Here is a 25,736-nt window from a genome sequence, read left to right as displayed (position 1 = left end):
AGATGGTTACCTACAGAAGGAGATTCTACTGACCCACTTCAAGATCGTTTATACAAGCTTCAGTATCACATGTACCTATATGATCAAAAATTCGAGAAGTACAAAAGATATCTGCAACAGCAATTTGAAAAAGAACAGGAAGAAATTTTGAAGAGATTTGGCGAGAAACTCAAAGAGCTGGATGATCACTATTTACCTCTTCAAGGGAATCAACAACAACCAACTCATCAGGAGCTGAGTTCGCAAGAAGGGGAGTCTGATGTAGACAAAGGGGGGTCAACTCATGTCCAAAATAATATGTATTTTAGCTTCCCTTGAGTCTACTAGCTCAATCAAAATTGAGCTGAAATTTTAGCTCATTTATGAGCTGGTCTTTAGTTCACTTATTGAACTAAGGGTTAGCTCATTATTAGCTAACATTTTAGTTCATTTATTATCTTACTTTTTATTAAATGTTATTTAGGGTTTTAAAGTCTTCTTTTATGATGTCTCTTGGGGTTCCAAAAAGGGCTTTTGGAATCCCAAGTTAGTTGTTTAGTCTTCCTATGCATGACTCCTTGAATTCCACCATAGCCTTTAGTATTTTGTCTTTTTTCCCCTTGAGATTCCGGCCGGCTGCTGGATTTCCCGTGCCTGGGCTCCTTTCCGTGACCGTGACTCCTTGGAACCGTGCGGCCTCCTTGGTTCCCGCGGTTGCCCCTTCGGTTCCTTGGCTTGGGTGTGTTTTTTCGTGCATAGCATTTGGGATTAATACTTGTGATGTTTAGGTTCTTGTGATAATTAATGTTAGTGTCTCTTTGTATTCCCTTACATACCTATATATATGGGGGATTTGTAATGTTTGAAGTTATGTTATGAAAATGTGATTTTTGGAAAAGCTATAACTTGCGGGTTTGCTTTGGAAATCCTGCGGGCTCTTTTCCACCCTTCTTTCTCATCCCCTCCGGAAATCCTGCGGGCTCTTTCCAACCTTTCTTCTCGGGCTTCTAACCTCTTTCGTCTCTCCACAAGTGCCACTCCACCTGTATCCTTCTTCTCTAAGTGAAGCAACTTTAGGGTGTATTTTTATTTTATTTGGAGTCGTTTGTAAGAGTTTAAGTTGTTGAAATCATCATTTATAGTTTTAATTTCCGCTGCTTAGTCTTAATTAAGTTACCTCTTCTTTTTGAGGTATTTTGTGTCTTCTTTTTTATATGGAGATCAATTTTCTTTTCTGTGATAAAAAAATATAGGGTCCCCTATATTTTTTGGTTGCATCACTCTTTGCTCGCAAAAATTTGGGCCCTTCCCAAATTTTTGCTTGCATCACTATGGGTGAAGAGATTACAAACATCAGACATCAATGTCAAAACAACAACATTGAATACTAATGTCAAGATGATTTCAGACAATGACGTTGAGATAGCGTCAATGCGAAAACCTTGCTATGACCCGCTAGAGAGAAGTGAAAATGGGAATGTTCAAGGATGATATATTGAGTGTGAGCGATTGATTTGCGGTAATCATTAGAAAATAAGAATTTTTTTAGTTTTTAATAAATAAAAATTAAATATAAGGAATTATATTTTAAAATAGTTTTTTCCATAAAATATTTAAGACACCATATTCAATTAATATTATTCTAATTGGACACATCATCCTGTCCAACAAGTGTTAGAGGCGTGTCAGACCTATTTCAGTGTTTAAAATGTGTCAAACACTACATACCTCATTAAGAAAAATTGTCGGTGCATCATTGAGCAATAATAACACAATGATCAAATCAATGTCGTGTTAAATATCACTGAGCAGTTGCAATTCATAAGGCAATTCACTAAGACAACTCTTAAATTTGTATGATAACTAATTAGCATCCACAAGCTTGATATGGTCTTGTTCATATATCGGTTCAATTCGATAGTTATTGATGGGATCCAAAAAATATAAAAGTAAGATGCTAAGGTTGCAAACTCAAGACACTAATATTGCCAACAAAACAAGACTTCCTTTCCATAAATATAAACTTATCAAAATTTAGAGAAGAAAGATACAAGTGGAATGACAATCATGAATAGAAGACCCAGACGAATTCGAAGGAGAAAAAGAGAAAGAAGACAATAGCTTGCAAGCTATTACAAACCCGCATGTTTTACATTCCAAAAAGTATCCATAATCCATCTAAAAACACCAGCAAATAGCCCCCTTTAAATAGGGAAAGAGGAATTCAAACATCCCCCAAAAGGTGCCGCCCAAGCCTCTAATAGGAGCAGCCATAATTTATGAGAAACCACCAAGAAAGAGACACAGCCAGCACAGGAATCAAATAGCTAGAAGACCAACAGCCAGCCCAGGAACCAAACATCCAGGAAAACCAACAGCCAGACCAGCCAAACCATGGGAAATACCCAAGAGAGGGGTTCGGCCAACCCAGAAACCAAACAGTTAGAAAACCATCAGCGAAGGAAAAATGGGCCAAGCCCAATAGGGGGATTTCAACCCAACAATAAATACCCATTAAAGGAAAAAACTGATACTTTTGCCTACATCAATTCTCCCTTGGTGGAGAAATCTCATCACCTGATGAGATAGTTTCTGGACTTCCAACTTGAGAAAATTGTGCCATATCTAAATCCTTAGTCAAAGTTGTGTATTTCTTTTTTCTTCTTTTCTCGTTCAAATTCGAACAGGAGTTGAAACTTCTTAATTTCAAATTTCTCGGTACTTAAATGTAGTTGTCATTGAATCTTGAGAAGCTCATTTTGTAGAGGATTAGAAAAATATATTCGAGGTGGACTCCATTTTGTTGTTGGAAGCATGTCCTCAGGAATCCAAAGCATAGTTAGATGACTTTCTTGATTGCCTTCAACTTGTTTGTTTTGGCTTTTCTTTAAAAAAAAAAAACAGACACATGATAACCTAAACGCTCTGATACCAGATTGATGCAACCAATAATTACAAAAAATAAGATACTAAGGTTGCAAACTCAAGACACTAATTTTGCCAACAAAACAAGACTTCCTTTCCATAAACATAAATTTATCATAATTTTGAGAAGAAAGATACAAGTGGAATGACAACCATGGATAGAAGAAAAAGATAAAAGACCGGCAAGACAAATTAGAAGGAGAAAGAGAGAAAGAAGACAATAGATCGCAAGCTATTACAAACCCGCAGGTTTTACATTCCAAAAATTATCCATAATCCATCCAAAAACAGCAACAAACAACCCTCTTTAAATAGGAAAAAAGAAATCCAAACAACCCCCAAAAGGTGCCACCCAAGCCTTCAATAGAAGCGGCCAGAATTTATGAGAAATTACCAAGAAAGAGGCACGACCAGCACAGGAATCAAATACACAGAAGACCAACAGCCAACCCAGGAACAAAACAGTCAGGGAAACCAATGACCAGACCAGCCAAATCAGGGGAAATACCCAAGAGAGGGGTTCGGCTAGCCCAAAAACCAAACAGCCAGAAAACCATCCGCCAAGGAAAAATGGGCCAAGTCCAATAGGGGGGATTTCAGCCAAAAAATAAATACCCATTAAGGGAAAATCTGATACTTTTACCTACATCGGTTATCAAAACATAAATTACTCCCTCAACTTGGCTCTCCTTTTCAAAAGCATGTTGGATCATGATATGCAAAGGTTTCTTTAATTCATTAAATGCCACTGACATGTCAGACATGGAAGATTTTTTATGATTGATAGTTTTAAAATGATCCTCATACCATTGGTTTTAAACACATTATGTGTTGCACTTCTCAAAATGAGTCAATGAAAACATACAACCAAGGTATGCCTGGAATAAATTGTACAACATCAATCAATAAGTCATCAGTCATCACACTAGATCTTATCAATATATAAGACAATTTGAATGTACATCAAACATTGTTGGATTAGGAAAATTATAATTTCATCTACCCAAGCTACTCTGTAAGGTTATGGGTGTCATTCAACTTTTAATTTCATGCATTCAAGGGTAGAAATAACAACAAAATTCATACAACTCCCACCATCATTGATGAGCTTACAAAATTTTTCATGTTGGAGAATGAATAAGAATTGAAGTTCTTTTTCAATTAGATTTGACCTTAATTGTGGCAATGGAGCATTATATAACCTTCAAAGAGTTCTCAACCGAGACATTCTCTGAAACATTTATTTCCTCATCAAATTACTCTCCCCTTCAAAATTGACATATAAGTTCTACTATAACACTCAGTTGCAATTTTTATTTATTTTTTTATTTTTTTTCACTCAGTTGCAATATAATCCATTGGGTGACATCTAAAATAAGCCTTACTATATATCTTGAATCTTTATTGAAAGTAGTGTTACCACATTTTGATGCAATCATTTGAGTTAACTATTTTGAAGAAAAGAGGAATTCCTATCAAATTGAAAAGCATCCTCAAACAAATTAATGGTATGTGGGGTCAACTCTCTTTTAAATTCATGTTTTAAATCAGTTTTAAACATAAAAAGCAACATGTATGAAATCATCCCTAATTTTAAAACATAAAAATAACTCTTCAAAATTTTTAGCATATTTAGTTGCAGCCCTTGTGCCTTAATTTAGTAAGTTATATTCCTCAATCCCACAGATCAAAGGTTGGATAAGAATACATTTTTTAAAAAAATTAGTTTATTTTAACAAATTTAATGGTAGATTCTAACTCCAATCTTCCCCTTTATCTCTCAACAGCCATCCAACACATTTTACTTTGCCATTAAGTTCTAGCTTCACATACCTTACTCCAACATCGTTTATCTATAAAAGAAATTAATTAGGTAAAGCTTCAAAATCTATTATCATCCCATTAAAAGTAGCACACAACTTTAAGTTCCTTATTTCTGTCATCACCAATAGCAAAAAGTTGTTGCCTATTATTATTATAATTTTTATTCGTTTAATTCCCTATAATGTCTATCTTGGTCATTTATTTCATGCAAGGTTTTAAAAGGCGAAATCGGGAATCGAGGCGTTTTTTCTAAGCGAGGCGAGGCGTAAGCCTCGAGGCGGATCGAGGCGTAAGCCTCAAAACGATTAAAATAAATTAATTTAAAATTTTAAATAATGATAAAAAATAACAATTATTTGGACTACCAATAATAAAATAACATGAATACAAAAATATACCAGTCTGCCAGGGGTCCAAGGGGGCGCTGCCCCCTGACGGGGAACAAAATTATATTATAAGAGTAATTTTGAAATTCTGCTTGTTGTATATGCTCGATACCGAGCATGTATCGCTCAGTACCGAGCATGTACCGCTCAGTACCGAGCATGTACAACTCAGTACCGAGCATACCGCGTAATTTATATGTAATTTATATTAATTAGGCTAATTATATTAAAATTTAATTAATAATTATAATACTAATTATTCAGTTAAGTTAAAATAGATAATTAATTCATGCACTAATTATATTATTAATTATTTAATTAATTTGTTTAATTATTAATATTTTAAATTATATTAACTAAGTTAATCAATAATAACTTAGTTGTGTCTACGGTTTGCCTTTCATCTTCTCTTTTCGTCCTTGCTGTTCGGCTTCGTTGCTTCACAGGAAGTGTAGAGATTGCACGCGTCGCTTCTTTAGCTCCTTCGTGGCTGTTCGACTTTGCTCCTTCGACGACTTTCCCTTTCCTGCCGAATCGTAAGCTACAACATTTTGATCGGAAGAAACAACGGGAGCTCGCTGACTGTGAAGGTAACTTTCTCACTTTCGAGGCGCTGCCTCGATGCGCCTCGACGCCTCACGCGGTGAGGCGTACGCCTCCGTGGAAAAAGGCGTAAGCCTCGCCCGAGCGTTCGAGGCTTAAGCCTCAGTTCGCCCGACCTCCGCCTCGAGGCGTCCGCCTCGAACGCCTTTTTAATCGATGATTTCATGATGAGTCTCTCGCTCCTAATGATTTTGTGAATATGTCCTTCGTTAAGGCTAGATTTGCTGTAAAGTTCCTAAGAGCATAATTGATTAGTCTCCAATGTATTATGTTGCTCGTTAATTTAATTGATGACTAAGCTTAGTTGATCAAGTGTTATTAGTAAATCTTTTAGTTGTTTTGCAAAAATCATCATCCTTGGGATATGTTAGCTGACCCCGATAATTCACTCAGTTATGAGTGACATATTGACACCAATCTAAGCTCTGACATTTATTTGATGTAGAATGGTTAATGTAAAACAAATACATAAATGACCATTCACATGTTATCAACTCTTATCTTTAGTAAAAATCAATCATTTTTAATGTTAAACAACAAATACTCTTTTCATTTAACATTAAAATAATAATCGCCAAAATCTAAAATTCTAAAAAAAAAATAATGAAAGAACATAAAGTTTAAATCATGACCAAATTCACAATGAAAAAGAAATATGAAACATATCACACTTGACAAAATTTCAGTCACACGCGCAAGACCCAACAAATAAACAAATTGAAACAAAAAAAGATGATAAACAACACCTAAAAGAAAAACCATAACTAGGCCTCACACTAATACAAGGAGACACACCCCTTAAAGTAACTGTCAACACTAATGGAGCACTAAAAAAAATTACACATCCAATCAACACAAACACAACAATTGAGGAAATTATTATCACAATAATCAATGTCCAATAATTTTTGCAAAGCTTATTTATAGCCCATAACGAACCTAACATAAGAAACTTCTCAAAATCTTTCTACATCTATGTAAAAACAGGATTAAATATATCCTTCATGAATTTCAATAGAATAAATCCTTCCATAGAAAGCCCAACTCTTGGTTATAGCACTTCTTGGGTTCGTGCAAGAGCCGAGCAAGGAAAACAACCAACTAACATAAGTGATAAAGAAGGATACCACAAGAATTCCAATCGGCTAGAATGCTATATCAGAAAAAGAGAGGCATAAGCTTGGGAAGCGGATCACAATGATAGCAACGACACATTAGTGGGAAAACAAGTTGATAGCGATAAACAAAAAAGAGACAACAATTACAGGGGTGAGAACATGAGTATTGGATTGTCTGTGGATCAACAGAAAAGCAAGTATACTTCCAATTTTTTTTTTTTGTATTAAATAATATTTAACATTGTCCTTCCAACTTTTCTCATTGCATTAATTGCATATTGTGGTAACTTGAAATTTAATAGGATGAGTTGAAAACTTGCACAAATGAACTATCCTAATAAAATACTCAAAAAATTAAATAATACACCCCATTTATATAACATCCATCAATTTTTGTTAAACTCATAGTGCTCCGAACTTTTGTGCATTTGATGAGCATACATTTTTAGATTTCCATAAACAATGTGACACAAGCTCTTCTTCTGCTTCAGTAGTGAGGTAAGTAGAATGTCTGTATGCTAATCTAGTCCTATTAAGGAAATAAACAATAACAAAGTCAATAACATTAAAAAAAATCTCTTAAAGAAGATATTTGCATTTTTTTTCTCATATTTATTGAGAGTGTTAAAATATCTAAACATACATTCTCTGGTCCTTAAAGTACCTTTTGTTGCCATCACACATCATTGAGGACCTTCAAATCAATACATGGGTATTGGTCTCAAAAATCATAAAAAATCATAATTGTTGGCAACATAATTATTTTATTTGAGCATGCTGATGCAGCACTGATAGGAAACACTTGTAGATCTCAAGTATTTCCTATCAATCTTTGAAAAACAGCGAGAATTCTCCACCAAAATGCACACAAAACCACGAAACAATAGAAAATTTGTATTATTTGATGAAAGGGAAACAGAAAATAGCAAGATACAATTGATCCTCTATTCGAGAGGATGATCTTTTTCTCCCAAATCTCTAAACGCCACTAGAGCCCAAAGAAACTAAGACATCTCAAATTTTATCCAAATTCCAGATGCCTTAACCCTAGGAAAATAAATTATTTAATGCATAAAAATCAAAAGGAATCCCTAAATAGTCCCTACATTCAAATTTCCTTCCTAACTCCCTCAAAAATCCTTCCTAAATAGCTCACGCATGTCGTGCGTGCATTCAGCACATATAGGAGGTGAAAAAGCCTGCCTTTGTTCGCGTTAAGCCGGTCCTGTTAGACCGGCTAGACCGGTTCAATGGATCAGTCTAACACTACTCCCATTCCAAAGATCCATCTTGTTCGCAAGATGGAAATACGACACCCTCCTCCATTCCTTCTTCGTCACAAATGGTAAGAACCTAAAGAGTTTGGTCCTTACACCTAAGCCCCGACGCATACCTCTCATCACATCTGAAACAAATCCCTTGTTCTATTCTGTTGTAATTATGTTTCTGTGAGTTTCTTAAAGTTGTCCCCAGGTCTTCCTCCAGCAATCTTCTCTTTCGAAAAGGGGATCCGTTGTTGGCTCCTTGCTTTCCAAAAAGGTGGTGGTCATCCTGTATGAGCCTCCTAAACTGCTGTCTCCTTTTCTTTTTTCCAGGTGCCTCTGATCCTCCACCAACTGAGCTAGCTTCATAGACTCTCTCAAGTCCCGAGGTTTCATCACTCTGACTGCTGCACGGATCTTTAATTTCAGTTCTTTCATAAATTTTCCCTCCAGTACAGTCTTTGGAAGCCGATCCAATCGACTGGCAAGGTACTCAAATTGCTCATGGTACTCCACTATCCTCTCCTTCATCAAAGCGAAGAAATGCTCGTAGAAGTCCCCTCCATTATTGGTTTGGAAACGTTCCAACATGCAGTCCTTAAGCTCCCTCCAGGTCTTTATCGGTCACCTCGTATCCCTACATTGGTAACATGCTAAAGCTTTCCCTTCCAAACATAGCTTGGATGCCGTCAGCTTTTTCTCCTCCGTCAACCCATTGACAGTAAAATACCTTTCCACCCTGTAAATCCACCCATGTGCATCATCTCCCTCAAAGATAGGCATCTTCAGTTTTTGCACCCTCAAATCGCCTCCGTTCCCTTTGTTCCCTTCATAATTTCCCCTTTCCCAATGGGTGGTTCCCCCCAAGTGTCACAATCATCCCTTCTACGTTCATATCCCAACCTTCCATTAAATTCTCATTTTATCCTCTCAAATTCAACACCCCATGAATCATAACAAGCCTCTCCCTTTTCAAATCCAGCCCCCCTTTGGTCATAATTACTCATTTCCCTTTTCAATCTCACCCCACTCCTCTCTAAATCAGCACATCTTCGTTCTTTCTTTACCTGCCTCTCCTCATACCCTCTGTTCGGTTCCTCCCTATGAATAGGCTTTAAGAGAGGTATTCTCTCTTATCCCTTTCGAGTCTCCCCCTACTGATCTCCCCTTTGCTTGATTGGTTTATGCTTTTTCCCATCTCCCTGGCTGTCGGCACCTTCCCTCCCCCTCATCTCCGACGGCGATATTTTGATTTGGCCCTCAAGCACTTTCTTCAACATCTCCCACAGGCTGATCTCATCCATCTTCTTGTTGATGGCTGAAATGTCTTTCTTTAAATCCGAAACATGAGTTTATAGATCTAAAATTTCAGATTTCATTTGTCTGATCTCCACTTCGAGACGTTCCTCAAATGCATCCAATTTCTTGGCCGCCATCAATGCCCGGATCTTTGTAGACTCAAAATTCTAAAATTCGACCCTTGAAAATAGCAAATAGCCCCTCTTCCGGCTGAAAAACAGCAGCTCGTTTTTATAGAAAAAACCCCAAAAAAATACCAAAATCTGCTCTGATATCAATTTGATAGTAAACACTTGTAGATCTCAAGTATTTCCTATCAATCTTCAGAAAACAGCGAGAATTCTCCACAAAAATCCCACAAAAGTATGAAACAATATAAATTTTGTATTATTTGATGAAAGGGAAACGGGAAATAGCAAGATACAATTGATGCTCTATTCGAGAGGATGATCTTTATCTCCCAAATCTCTAGACGCCGCTAGAGCCCAAAGAAATAAGAGATCTCAAATATCAGCCAAATTCAAGATGCCCTAACCCTAGGAAAACAAATTATTTAATGCATACAAGTCAAAAGGAAATCCCTAAACAATGCCTACATTCAAATTTCCCTCTTTCAAAAATCCTTCCTAAACAGCTCATACACGCCGTGTGTGCATTCGGCGCGTACAGGAGGAGGAAAAGTCTGCCTTTATTCGCATAAGCCGGTCTAACAAACACCTTGAATACTTTTCCAATATTTTTAAATTTGCAAAGAAATTTCATTTATTAAGATTTCAAGTTCCCTTATCTCCTCAGGCCATGCACAATATCTACAAACAAAAGCCAAAGAAGGAAGGATTTTGAGATGACACTACAAGATTTCATTAAAAAAAGTTTGGAATAGGACTCTCCATGTTTGGTTAGGGTAACCATTTTTTTTTTTTGAAAAGAAAAACAAGTGAGCCGACCCCACGTAGTGGGATAAAGGCTTGATGTTGTTGTTGTTGTTGCTGTTTGAAAAGAAAAACAAATTGCAAAAAGGTACATCAAAATGGTAAAAAACTCTAAAAATTCACCAAAATTGTGAACGCCAAAAAACAACTTTTCTGAGTTCATGAATATTAAAGAGACTAACCCAAAGAGATGCTTTAAGCACAGGAGAGTCCAATTGACTGAGAGCATGAAAAAGAGACACGATGACTTAAAGTAGTTTGATATCATATAGCTCAATGCCAACTTAGCCACCTGAGCTTACATTGTGTACACAAGAATTGAACACAAATTCCAGGACATGCAGTTGGTCTTTTATGTTTCCATTCGGAAATAAATAGTTGGGATGATAAGAGGATTGGCTATTTGAGACAGCATTTTTAAATTTGGTTGAGGTTATTCATGATCGATCATTACTTGAATAAGAAGGTTTAGCGTGCTGACCACCCCACCACTTGTGCTTGCATTGCATACATAGGAACAGAACACAATTTCCTTGACATTTAGTTGGGATTCTACATTTACAATTGGTGATAAGTTATGGGTTGATTTAAAGTTAATCAATCTTATGATTTGCATCCACTAATAAGACCAGTAAATATGTTTCACTATTCTTAAAAACAAATTATAGAGGTTGATATAAATTGTAGAGGAGCAGAAGAAAATTTGTTACAAGTTATTGGAGAAAACATCTTCAAAGAAGTCCTTTCAATTCTTTGAGATGACATTCCAAAAGAGTTGGACTAAGGGTGTCAATTTCGGGTCACATGTCGGGTTCGGGTCGAACCCGAATTGACACGGCACTATTCGGGTCAACTCAAACCCGACCCATTTTTGTAAACAGGTTAATTCGGACCCGAACCCGAAGGCAAACGGGTTGATTTTTCAGACCCGAACCCCACCTGCTTTGGGTTCGAGTCAACCCGACCCAACCCGCGGACACGACAACACCGAGTTCCGAACGACCGCAACAAAGAAGGCAAGCTCATGGCGTGACTTTCTTGAGTAGTTCCGACTTCCGGTGTGACTTCCCGACGACCTCCCGGCAGCGGATGACAATGGGCCAATGATGCGGCCAAATATGACGAGACGAGCTAGCTCGCCATTTCGGATGGCAAGCGAACGTCAGGACATGACTAGTGAGTAGTGACTACCCTTTACGTTTTGAGTCTTTTGAAATGGCAACAAACAGAGGAAAATTTTTTATTTGGGGAAAGAGGCAGTAATAACATGATCAAATTTAATAGAGAATCACATTTTTAATCTTTTATCTGACATGTGGATCAGTGGATATGACATTATGACTACTAAATATTTTTAAGTGTGGAAACTGTGGACGTAGGCAGGGTCATTAAACTTTTTTAATTTTTTATCTAACGGGACTAGATGGAGTAATATTTCAGGTCAAAATAGGTCGATTTCGGGTTTTCAGGTAAACCGGAACCCGACCCGATTTTATAAACAGGTCGATAACTCAAACCTGAACCTCACCCGTATAATAAACGAGTTGACCTGAACCCGGAATTTTTCGGGTTGGGTCAGTTTTTGACACCTCTAAGTTGGACCATTAAACTGTGAAACCTCTTATAAAAATAAACTTAAACTTTTAAACATAAAGGAACCGTTTAGAAACTCCAAAGTTAAGCGTGCTCATATCGAAGCACTCCTAGAATAGATGACATCCTAGAAAATTACATCAAATGGACAAAACCGTAAGGCTATTAGGCCAAAGAGAACAATATCTCTAATTTCCCAAGTTATGTTATGAGTAATGATCTAATTCTTTGAGTATTACCAATACCAATTTAAAAATGTCTGTCAATGAGGAGTAAGTATGAACAAATACATTGTTGTGCTGTAAAGTAATCAAAATAGAAAGATATTTTAGTACCTTCTATTATAAGAAGCGCAATATAAATGTAAATTTTACAAAAATGCTTCATACTTATAGCATACTTCATGTTAGTTGGATATCTCGTGCTAAAGCGACTTCATCTTTGTTTTATAATTGTTTTTCAGCTTGCGCAAATTGAAACTCTTACAATTTTTATGCCTTGGCAAATTCTTCAACTATTCCATGAAGATATGAACAATCTTCTGTGCCATGATCTAACCTTACGGAAAGCACAATATCTTATCAGATTCGGAGTATGTGGTTAGGATCATGGAGACGGCTAACAAAAATATGTTTTATCTTTAATTGTGTTCACTAACTTGATCTAAGATACTCAAAAAGAGGTATGAGCAACATTTCTAGCAATTATGATCAAATTATTCCTTAGTGGCAGATTCTCCTGTGAGCTCCTACATTCAATTCACAACTCAAAATAATGGTGTAATGGTTGATTATGGAAAGTATCATGACAAGTCCTAAATTTAGCTGAATTGAAGTCACCTTAGTCTCTAATCAATTGATGTCGTGTCGTCACAAATTCTAATATTCAAAATGTTAAGGCTTTGAAACTTCCTCATGATTATTTTCTTCTACATTTATGTGATTATTGATCAGTTCTAATATTTTTGCTAATGTCTTGCTTCAATCCAAGTGCATACTCGAATGGTCTTTTTATAAGTCCTTAGGTTACCAGAGTAAGGGTGACTATAGGTTCTAATTCTTTGATGTTTAGCATCACATGCCAGAAGTGAGTAATAAAATTTTCATAGCGACTCTTTGGGTTCTTATCTGATCTTCAAGAGGGCTTGCAAGTTCTTTAATGACTTTTGGACACTTGGAAATTGGGTGATGAACATCATTTTGAATTTAATGAAAGATGTTATTATTCCTAGTGAAAGCATAAGAAACACGTAAGAGATAATTATTGAAAATGGTGAGAAATAATAATCACTTCAAAATGCCATTGATGTTTAACAGTGAGGTAGCTAACTTGAAATAAACCACATAGTCGACAAGATCTGCCTTTCCATCGTGGGAGTTGAGGCGGGGGAGTTTGACCTTCACTGAAAGCTTTGTCTCCAATATCTCCTTTTAAAACTCCTTCATTAGCTATGGTTACCTCTTTTGATTCACCATGGACGGAAGTGGATTCTTCGTTGTTGTCTATATAGTAAGTTTCTTGTTGGGGTCGAAATTAATGTTCTTTCTCTTGAGAGTCATTTTGAGTGATTGAATATGAGTATCCTTCTAGCATCACCACCCTTCCCTTGGAGCAGCTATGAGAAAATGCACCAAATCTCCTTAGATCATTCTAGTGATTCTCTATTCCATCTCTATCAGTTGCTTGTTCCTCACAAAATCATGGTTCTCCATGTCACAAATCCCTTTTTTATAACTCTACTTTTTGAAGTGCTTAATTTTTAGTTCCTGACATCAATCCACGTTCACCACATTTTTGAAGAAGTTGGAACCAATTTTCTCCATGGGCAATGCCAAGATCTTACTAGCAAGATTCACAAGGTAAGACCAGAACAAAGGAAGAGAGAGGAAGTTAGAATCTTGAAAGAAGTTTTGGAATTTTAATAGATGTACAAGAATACACAAGTTGAGTGCCCAGATCTTCGGTCCTCCATTTAACTTCCTATTATAGGTCCAGGCTAGGGTTTGGGCACTACAAGAAAAATGATAAAAACAACAATCGAATATGAGACATTTAGCCTATAATACATGGCAGTACACAAAAAATTGATTGAATCAATTACTAGGTGATGTCACAAATTCATCGGATGAAGTTGCTGACTTGTTCGAATGGACTGCAATCGAGTAGTTTTTTTAACTTAGGCAAGTAGCTTCTGTGTTTTGCTATAATGCACCGACACACCTCTTGAAGAGAGAATGCAGTGTCGGTCACGTGTCAGACACGGACACGTGCCCGACACGGCTGGGACACGTGTCGGACACGGCATACACGTGTCCGATTAAAATAATGTTTAAATTTAACCCGACACGGCTGGGACACGTTTCAGACACGGCTGGGACACGTTTCGAACACGGCTGGGACACGTGTGACCTAATTTTTTTATGAAAAAACTATTTTAATTGTAAATATATGATATCCAATGAACTATTATGAGAGAGAACTAGAGAATTAGAGAAGTATAGAAGTAAATAAATGCATTCTTTGTGATTTAGATTAGAGGATAAAGAAATATTATGGGAGAGAACTAGCGAACAAGAGAAGTAAAAAGATATAAAGAAGAACCAACTTTCATTATATGATATCCAATGAAATATTGCAAATATTTCTCCTGTTGAACCAGAGTTGAAAGTAGTGATATTCAATGATGATGATATTGAAGGCAAAAAACAAACATCTAAAGCTAATCCTAGTAGTTGAAGCTTGAATGCTTGATGTTGTAGTAAGTGATTATTTGCTTATAGTTTTGTGGTTGTACTAGACATTTTGTACTAAATATTTTATATTATAAGCTAGACAAGTTATCATGTCATTTATTTATTGTTTGTCATTTTTAATATAATGTTACATTAATATCTATACACTATACAAAAAAATGTAATGTCGTGTCCGGGCCGTACCCGTGTCCTATATTTTCAAAAAAAATTGTGTCCCGTGTCCGTGTCGTGTCGTGTCCGATTCTCCGTGTCCGTGCATCATAGGTGTTTTGAAAAAATAAGCCTAGCTAAGCCTTGGGTTGAGTAAGCTCTGAAAAAGTTCTTTATGAGCCTAGTAAGTACAACATAAGCCTCTCAAGTTCACCAGATATCTTGGGAGTTCACCCATTCAAACTAAATAAAAACTTGCAACTTTATTTTTGTCACAATCAATAAAAGTTAAAACTCTACTTTCATGAAAGTCAAGCACCAAAATCCCAATAGAAAGTGCTCAATAGGGTGGCTAAAACACATAATGGTTTTAAAATTGAGGCACCAGTAGTTTTTCACAAATAATGATATGTAAGCAATTGAAATCCACTTTCTTCATCAGAACAAGGGAACATAAATAGACTAAGAACATAAGTTTTTACTCATAACCTGGTATGAAACTTAGTACAAGACTACGAAAAGAACTTATATATATGGAACAAAGAAATCCCAGCATACTAACCTTTCACTCTCTGATCATAGGAAGATTTATCTCGCATCATTAAAGCTGCAGCCTCTCCATTCAATGGATCAGAAGGATTTGGATACAAGAGAAGCTGTGGAAGAAAAACTTCAAATACATTCACAAGATCTGCAGAGGGCAAAAGAAAATTTTAGGACATGCTAACTAGAAGAAGATTCTAGTTTTGTACACAGTTATACACCAGCCAATTCATCTTCAACATGAAAATCAGTAGTAAGCTCATTTACCAAACATGGGGCTCCAAGTCTGGTTAATGACATCCAAACAAACAGATCCTGAACTGTTACATTAAAAATTCTATAAGAAGCTCCAAAAATAACTTTAACCAAATTAACTAAGTGTAATTGCTGGACAGAAATAGCAAAAAAAAGCAATCAAAGACTTACATCTCATCCACATTTGGATGGTATATCTTATTCACAAAACCAATTGATGGGGATTTATAGGGATAAGCATCAGGTAGCCCAACCTTGATTCTCCACACTCCTCCTTGGTAAAGACCTGTTGACATTTGTGAACCAAAAGAAATTATACTTCAAATTGAAAATGTACGCAGATAGCAAAAAAACACCCACAAAATGTTGTGTCCATATTATCCAGGAACTCCAACACTTCCAAGAAAATAAGAACTGCAGAAGAGAGATAAACAGAAAAGGCGCCTTCAAAAGTTAATTGCTAGAAAACAAATAAAAAGAGTATCCAAGAGGTAGAAAACGGGCAACTGATAACTAAGTTGAGATGCAGCAAATGAGAATTTTGAGATGGGCGTGTAGCAAAATAAGAAAGAATAAATTAATAAATGATCATACATACCACTTTATTTCATCTTATTTACATATCTAACACCTAAAACATTAATATTATATGCCTACCATCCATAGAATAAATTTGGGTGCATGGAATAAAATATTAAAATTTATAGGATGGTATGAATGGTAGAAATGAATTATAGGAGTGATATATTTGATATTAAAGTTGTATATGTGTGGTAGACATGTAATATTAATGTTTTGAGTGTTAGATATGTAAATAGCATGAAATAAAGTGATATGTATGTAAATTTTCCATGATTAAAAACTAGTGGAAGAGTATTAGAAAGGTGTACATCTAAGCTAAAATGAATAGAGGTTGCTTAAAATGATTTGTGAGAATAGCATGAAGCAATGGAAAGTGAGCATTCATAAAACGGACCCCAAATAGTTGGGATAACACTAATGTGTTGATGATCCAAGAGGTAGAAACTCCTATAACCCTATTGCATCAACGATAAAAGGAAACATCTTTGAGTAGAAGGTCATCTTTGCTGCCCTTTTTTCCCATGAACAGCTCCGAGGGAACATGTCAAAGCCATGGGCGATCAAGAAAAAATGTATAAAAGATTATGAAATTTCAAAAAAAAAATATTTAAATGCCCTCATCTGGCTAGCTCAAAAAAAAAAAAAAATGTAACAAGACCAGTCGTCACAAACAATACAAAAGAACTATTTAGCCTAATCTTAGCTAAAATAGAGAAATGAGTACGGGGAATTTACTATCTTTAGGTCCATGGAAATCCACAAAGAACTCCTGCATCCCATCGTTAACCATCTCAACCCTATAATCACTCATCATCCTAGTATAATCAAATTAACAAAGAAAATAAGTAACAAAATTAAATATTTCCAACAGAACTGGTGAGCAGAAGTCTCAGAATATCACAGTTTCATCAAATCCATTTCTCGGCGCTTGCTTGGAGAGGACATGGCCGTTCTTCTCGGTTTCTCCTTGACCTGTTCTCAGGGTTGCAACTCAGAAGAAAGGAGCTGAAGGAGAATATAGATGGATTCTCGCAGAATTAGACGAGAGTAAAAATATTTGCTCCCGATGGGAACGGAGCTGATAATGAGTGACGGCGGCAGCGGTAAAAGCTAGACTATAAAAATTAATAACTAATAGTTTTGTTTGGGCAGCTGAATGGAAGACGGCAGAACAAAAAATAAAGGACAAAATTTGACAATCTATGCGTGATCGATCAAATGCTTTTATTATTTTTTATTTTTTTCTTAAGAAAATGTGTTATTCTAGTAAAGGATATTCTATTTTATTTTAAGGTGTATTTATAAATTATTTATCAAAATTAAAGTCATTCAAAGTTTATTTGAAGTAAAAAGTCATTCTAATTGCTAGTGCAAACATGAAAATAATAAATATAATAAAATTTTAAAATTTTTTATGGTTTTAGAAATATACATTTTTTAATAATTTAAAATGATATAAAGATGGATTTTTCAAAGTGTTGACTTTTCATATGATCTAAATATAGAAGATGACATATCCTAGACTACTTGTATCTTTAGCACGATCATATGAGATATAATAAATTGATTATAATTATCTGATAAGAACACTCACGTATAATGATGAACAATATATCATAATCATTAGTCATACTAATGCCTAGGGTTAAACTCGCTAGCTAGTTTATATGATAACTCATAACTCTCAATGTAAATACATCATAATGCTTGAGTGAAGAGGGAACCCCACTAATCGTTCAAATTAGACATAAATCTAAGCAAGGGCATAGATGATTAAGAAGAATATTTTAAGTATTTTGAGGTATCCAAACTCTTAAACAAGCAAAGAGACTAGATAAGGATGTCTTTTTCCAACAAAGAGGTTCCAACTATGAAAAAAAACCACTATAAATGGATATGATCCTTATAAACATCATTAACAAGAATAAAAAAATTTCTATCATTATGATTTTATAAAGAATGTCAGTTATGATCCATATAAATATTATCTGCACAAACGAGAAATGTCTCCTAGTGGATTTGGTTTAATAAGGGAATGGGCATTGCTTAAGTAGACATTGCTTACAAAAATAGGGGTCCATTAGGGGGCATTTTCCTTACTAGACATTGTCTACAAAGATGAAGAAGAATTTTTAGTGGATAGAGATACACCAAGCACTTATAAAGATGAACATCTAGTTAAGATGATTGATCTAACCTTAGAAGGGCTTTCTCTTGTTGTAGTAGGGTACTGAGGATGTAGGGACACACTTGAGTGGTTGAAATAATTTTATTTGAGGTGATGGTTGAAAAGAAGGGGTCAAATAAGTGGTCAGACCATGGAGAACCAAAGGGCTTTCTTTTGGGACATGGATCTAGGATTTCTTATGATAGATGATTCAAGATATATAACCACATAATAATATTACGATAATTTTATTAGATTTGAGCAAGAGGGTTTTGGTGAAATCCCAAATGGTTTAGAGGCAAAATGAAGGAGGGAAATTAAGATTATGTTAAGGTGATATTATTTGGATAGATTTGACTAGTCATGTAATATTGTGTCGTTGGAGGGCTTAAGGGTTTCTTGTGGGATAGTAAATGATATACAATGTTAGATGAATTTGTAAAGGTAGATATGGAGTAGATGTTGGAGATCTAAGGTGCTTTAGGGGTGATTGAGGAAGAAGAACTAAAATTATTTCAATAGGATTAATAGTTTGGTTGACAACTTCAAAAGAATAATTTTTTTTAGGTCTATAGCTTTTCAAGAAATATTGTACGATGATACAAGGAAGATGGGTGAAGATATTATGAGAGATTGGGAGAGAGATAAGCAAGTAAAAGAAGAATACGTATGTCTTCCACCAAGAAGAACCCAAAGAGGAGGAGGACATCCACCAAACTATAAATTAAAAATATCAAAATTTAGAACCTAATTATGCATTTTATAATTTTTAAATATAGAACATTATTTTAGGAAAATAAAACATTTTTTTCACTAAATTGAGAATTAATATGAACATGCTACGAATTTATAAGCTCTTAGAATTTTAAAACCCTAATTTTCCTAATTATTAATTCAATAGTGTTGATTAGATTAGGCCCCTACATGTGGAGCCATAGAATTAGGCTACATGGTTATATCCTATGAGTATTGGACATGATCCTTACATAAACGAGGGTGGACAGCAACATGGTAGATCTAATTATAATTGCTTTATCTTAAAATCAAGATCTAATTTCATCTAATAAAATAACTTGGAATTTCATAAAAATGAATTTGTTTGAAAAATATGAAAATTTGTATTGCAGCGCTATGACGTTATACTTGCAAGCGTAGTGGCGCCAAGAAAGCATCGTCGTGGCGTTGAAGTCTCTATTCTATAGTAACTTTGGAGTCAACATGCAATGCAACAGTGTTGTAGTTTGGGATACCATGGCAATGGGAACTGAATAATATTTTTAATATATTTTATATAAATATCCCTCACCACCTAAGTGACTTTACTTCACTTTGTTACCTTTCTAGGGAAGAAAAGAAAAAAAAAGGAGAAGGAGAAGAGAAGGGAGAGAGGAGAGGAGTGAGATAAGAGAGAAAATCTTTTGAGGTTTTTTTTGTTTGTCGCTATTATTACAAAAATTATTTTTATCATGGTAAGTGATATATACTCAACATCTTTTTTCAATGACTTTAAGTTTAATATATTTCTGCTTGTGTGCTATGAAAAGGGAGTTATAAGGGGTCAGGATCCTGTGAGATCCTGTCTGTGTCAGGGAAAAAAAATCTGAAATGAGCTCTGAAATCTGAAAATAAATCTGTTCCGGATCTGATGATAAGTTCTATTCTGGTGCTATAAGCACATCTGTTCTGCTGCTATGAGCACAAAGGGAGGCATAAGGGGCCAGAATTCGAGAGATTCTGTCAGTGTCTGGGAAGGGAGGCATAAGGGGCTAGAATCCGTTGAGATTCTGTCAGTGTCAGGGAATCTATTCATACTTTTGATATATTCTAAATTGATATGATTTCTGATTTCCGTACGATATAATTTGATCTGATCTGTACGATTCTGTTCTGATTTGATCTGATCTGTATGATTCTGTTCTGATTATGATTTCTGTTTTGTTCTGATTTGATATACGATTCTGTTGATCTGATTTCTGTACGGAATTTATCTGATGTGTTTGATGTGGATTCTGAGGATTTTGATTGAAGGTTTGATGTCTTGCTGAGCTGTGTAGCTCATCCTTATTTTCTGTGTGGTTTTCAGGTTCTGGGAAAGGGAAGGAAGTCTTGGACTAGGAGTTCAGAGTCCGATCCGTTATAGGTATTTTGTACTTTTGATTTTTGTACAGTCATGACTTTTCTGTTCTGCTTTTCTTTATGTCTGAAAGCCATGAGCTGTATTTGTATATGATTCTTTTGAGGAAGAAAAAAAAAGATAGATGATTTGTTTCGCTGCATTTGATGTTCATAGTAGCTCTGTGTGTCTGTGCGTCTGTTTCTGTCTGTATGTTTGGAAGAAAGTTCTGAAACAAATTCCAAAGCCAGATCCTGGAATCAGCTCAGTCAGTCTGAAGTTCCGGCATCACGACCCGATGCGAGCGAGATCCGTCCCGGTCGGGTTGGGTCGTGACAACATAAAGGAGGGTGGACAGCAACATGGTAGATCTAATTATAATTGCTTTATCTTAAAATCAAGATCTAATTTCAACTAATAAAATAACTTGGAATTTCAAAAAAATGAATTTGTTTGAAAAATATGAAAATTTGTATTGCAGCGCTACGACGTTATACTTGCAAGCGTAGGGCGCCAAGAAAGAAAAAATATCCCTCACCACCTGAGTGACTTTGCTTCACTTTGTTACCTTTCTAGGGAAGAAAAGAAAAAAAAAAGAAGGAGAAGAGAAGGGAGAGAGGAGAGGAGTGAGATAAGAGAGAAGATCTTTTGAGGTTTTTTTTGTTTGTCGCTTTTATTACAAAATTATTTTTATCATGGTAAGTGATATATACTCAACATCTTTTTTCAATGACTTTATGTTTAATATATTTCTCTCTCCTAACATTGGTAAAAATATAATATCTCTCATTTTAATGAACTTTCACCATTTAACTTTTGGTGTATGATAAATATCATTATTTTGAATGTTTTGATTGGATTATATTAAATTTTCACTAGGTGGTTTGGATTATATGACATTTTAATTGAAATGAGTAGGGAAATATTGAGTGAAAAATGATCACGTGTTAATGTACTATATATGAATATAAAATGCATGGCATGCATATAATTACTTTTCATTTAGCATAACATGCATTTTGGCATAATACATGCATATTGATGAGCATAGTAGATAAATCTACATAATATGGTCATTGCACATGAAGTATACATGATGTTTGTTATTATTATATACATAATATGAAATTAGTGTAAGAATAAGCAAATGAATGAATTGATGTGCTATATAAATGGAGGGGAATGGTACTGACATGATTAAGAAGAATGATAAGTGATAAGACTTATGAGTGAAAATTGATGACTAACGGCTGATAAGGCATATGATAAATATGACAGATAATAGATATGATTGATGATATATGACAGATAAGATAGATGATAGATATGATTGATGATTGATGATAGATAATATAAATGATAGATTATAGAAATGATTGATGATGGATGATAAATAAGAAAGACGATAGATGATAGATATACTAGAGGATTGATAAGTTCAATAGATGATAAATGGGATAGATGATAAATATGATTGATGATAAATAAGAATGTTGATAAAGGAGATAATGATTGATGGCTAATGAGATTAATAACACATGATATATAATATATAATGATTGATTGACTGATTATATTAATTGATTGATGATAACACTATTCATATGATTATGATTTCATATATATTATTTCTATTTTATGCATTATTTTCAGTTATATATGTTTGTTACTTACTAAGCTATATACTAACTATATAATTTGTATTTATTTTAAGGTAAGGGTAAGAAATATGTGATGTGTTGTTTTAATAATGGATTATTTTGGTTGCATCATAATTATTGTATATATTATTTTGGTACTCTAGATCAACGTATAAATTTTGAATGAATAAAAATGTAATTGTATTTTTTTTATTGTTATATATTTTGTGTGCAAATATTTAGTAAGCTCTAGTTAATGACTATAAAGATAAAAAGATGTAATTCTTTCAAATTAGATTTTAGGTGATCATTACATTGAAGCCTTCCATTCCACTATGCCTATGCACCGTTGGGTGTCATTATAATGGTAGTCAATAATGGTGCTCCATCATATATGATGGTCAAAGTTGGTATGGGTCGGAATAGTACGTATGGCCTATGTCATAACCCAACTCGATATGACCTGATATCACATAGGTCATATCGTGTCTAATTCTGACAAAACTGACCCCAATATCTGATTGGATAATTATCAAAATAAAACTTTCAATTTATATACTACACAACCACTATTTAATGCAAAATAAAGTAGAAATTTATTGAATCTCAAAATAATTTTCTATATATGATCCAAAATTTATACAGTTTGAAGCAACAATGCTTGATAGTAGCGAGAATAACAAAATAAAAGTTAAGCATGCAAAAAATTAAAACTAACCAAAATATACATACAACACAGATCACAATCTGTTATTCAAACTACACGCCTTTACCGATCTATATGATTCCTCTACTAATTATCATTTGACGATTGCCTTATGTTTTAACACATGTATTGGTTTTTTCATTGTAATGCTTTATTGGCTTTCATACCATATTATTTTAGTATTTATCAGTTCTATTACTATTGTATGTGAGTTCAACTATTTCTATACTAAGTTATGATCATATAAATATTACTATTATGATTTGATTGCTGACATGTATATTGCTCTTTTATCATACTTAGAATTCAATTATAGGATTTGGATGACCTGTTGGGTTTTCTAGCCCATTATATGTGATTTAAATAGTTTTAAATTAGGGAATATGTCCATGAGTGTAAGACTAATCAAAATTCCTCAAGTTCTGTTCGTTTTTATTTTAATTAGTCTTTTGTAATCAAGAATGCAAGAATATGTTATGATTACATAATTCCTAAGTATTATATATGATTTATTTTTTTTATCAATAAATATAAATGTGTATTGATGTTTTGAATTATATAATTTATTTTTATTATTTATTTATGATAAATGAAGTTAAATAGCTATGGTGTTGTTATTAAAAGATAAAAAAAAAATTTCATATTAGATTCTGGGGCGTTACAATTAGTATCAGAGCGGTTGTTGGAATAATTGATTAATTTGTTCCAAAGCTATAGAAAATTGATTATGAATAAGGTAGATTATGTAGATTAAGGTGCATTATTTTGCATCCATAGTTTATTGCGTAAGTGAATGACATGTGATTGAATGAAATCTGTATGATAAGAATTGATTGAGTTTGATGAGTTTTGATTCGTGATTTAATTTTGACTCAATTTGAGTTTTAATAGTACAAATGTTTTTTGTATTGATTTTGTGCCCAAATTCTTAAGGAAAATATTATGGACGATATTTTTCTAAAGTGAGTAAATTATGATAGCCCGGATTTTTGAAATAATTTTATTAAATAAAAATTTTAAATTTCAGAACCATGCCTTAATGAAGAAGGAAGAGAAGGGAAGAAAGATGAGAGAGAAAAAAGAGAAAAACTAATTTTAGCCGCTAGATCGCTTCCCTGTTTTTATGGAACATGCTCATATTGTGGTAGGTGACTCTGATCCTACTTTTGTTTTTAAATATTTTAATTTTAACCGTTTGATTCTCCCTATAACTAATTTTATTATATTTTTTTATTTATATAACTTCTACTATGTATTTTTTTATATGCTAGAGATTTTGACTGTAATATTACTTAATTTTATTGGGTAAAATAGAAGTTATTCAAATTTGTATATATTTTTTAATTGAAGTAAGTATTTTTATTTAAGATCAATATTGTTAATACAAGCATTATGAGTGAATATAGACATGTGATTTAGTAATTGTTTGTTGCTATTACTATTAATAAATGTGATATTAATATGTGTAAAAGAAAATGGTGATTTGCTTGGAAAGAACCCTTTTTCATTTTATTTATATTTATGTATTCTATATGTCATACATTTTATTTATATTGATGCACTTATGCATTTTTAAGGACTGCATTAGAAGCATTAGAATATACCTAGGAAATGCAATGTATATGTATCAGAGTATGTTAAAAAGTATATTTGTTTATAGATCGAGTAGTTCAGTTTTCGATGTTGTAAAAGAGTCAAAAGCATCTGCTTATATATATAAGTTGGGTTCCAAAAGATGATATCCATGCATTTAGGGGATAATCTCTTTTGGAATTCCACATAAGATATGGAGCTCAAAGACATTAAGCAGGTGTATCTAATTCTATATAGATAACAGGCTTAGAACCCGAGTTTGTTGTGGTGGAGCATGATCACCTTTTTTCTGTAGAGTTCGAGTCTTGTAAATATTCAAATTATTAAATAAATGAAATTCTTTTATATTACACTCTCTTTCATTTATTGCATGCATGTATTTCATCATATGGGTGGTAGGTTAGATTAGTGGGTAATTTTTTTTAAGGTTTTCCTCAGTGTATGTGTTTCGGACTTTGTAGGAGCACATATATTAGTTCTAGGATGATACAATATTGGGTAATGAATACACAAACACTTTTACCCTTACATGCATACTGTGATGCCCCAAGATCTAACTTGGAAAGAATTTCAATCTATTCATTAAAACCATTTACCAGAGCTATCTATAACATCAATCAGACAGTCTAACACAAATTTATAACATTTAAAACATCAATGTACAGGTCGATTCATATCTCAAAAGATCATATACAATACTCATGAACTACACTATGAACTGGAATCTATCCTGTCTTGAGTACAAAAGAATCACTATAACCAAAAAGAACAAAAACCTGGAGATTCCTGATCAACCTCAATCTCCTGCTCCCTTGCCCTGACCTGAAAATATTAACCACATATAATGAGCTTCAAAAAGCCCAGCAGGTCACCAAAAGAGAGAGATAAAGCCGTCGGCCCACCTTCCTGTACAGGTCATTCAATTCCAACCAACGTTCAACCCAGGCTTCCACTTGTCTTACAGTATTCAATAGTCCTAAAGGTTCAATTGTCAATATATAGACATCATGGTAGAGCAATCCATATAACATTCATATGCATATCTATTAAAATTCATCAATCTCAGAAAAATTGAAAATGTACGATAAGTTGTGGCGGCGTAGAGCAGTTATCAAATTTACTCAAAATCCTAACAAAATACAAATTCACCAATATAATAACTGTTCACGAGCATATATAGACTTTATTGGCTATGCTGGAGTCATATCAATAAACATCGCTGATATTTTTTTATTGATCAATAATGGCGTAGAACTCCAAAATAACTGGTGAAATCGTTCCCAGAAATATAATCAAAGTTGTGTAGATATTGT

At 34.2% G+C, this 25,736-nt stretch overlaps 1 protein-coding gene across 1 annotated transcript in view; it reads right to left on the bottom strand.

Moving 5' to 3' along the window:
• The window catches only part of LOC110093893 (ubiquitin-conjugating enzyme E2 5), a 34,362-nt gene extending 16,987 nt beyond the window's left edge, over positions 1-17,375 (bottom strand). The window contains exons 1-5 of the mRNA XM_020818931.2: positions 17,106-17,375; positions 16,940-17,019; positions 15,794-15,908; positions 15,635-15,687; positions 15,387-15,515 (exon numbers count right to left, since the gene is read on the bottom strand). Of these exons, the coding sequence (XP_020674590.1) occupies positions 15,387-15,515; positions 15,635-15,687; positions 15,794-15,908; positions 16,940-17,019; positions 17,106-17,149 (421 nt within the window). The 5' untranslated portion in view covers positions 17,150-17,375. The remainder of the gene's footprint in view (positions 1-15,386; positions 15,516-15,634; positions 15,688-15,793; positions 15,909-16,939; positions 17,020-17,105) is intronic.
• Positions 17,376-25,736: the final 8,361 nt, after the last annotated feature.

The sequence above is a fragment of the Dendrobium catenatum genome, unplaced genomic scaffold (assembly GCF_001605985.2).
Source record: "Dendrobium catenatum unplaced genomic scaffold, ASM160598v2 fragScaff_scaffold_980, whole genome shotgun sequence".
NCBI classification, from domain to species: domain Eukaryota; kingdom Viridiplantae; phylum Streptophyta; class Magnoliopsida; order Asparagales; family Orchidaceae; genus Dendrobium; species Dendrobium catenatum.
Note: the sequence above shows the minus strand (reverse complement) of the source record. Positions and strands in the feature narration are given on the sequence as shown.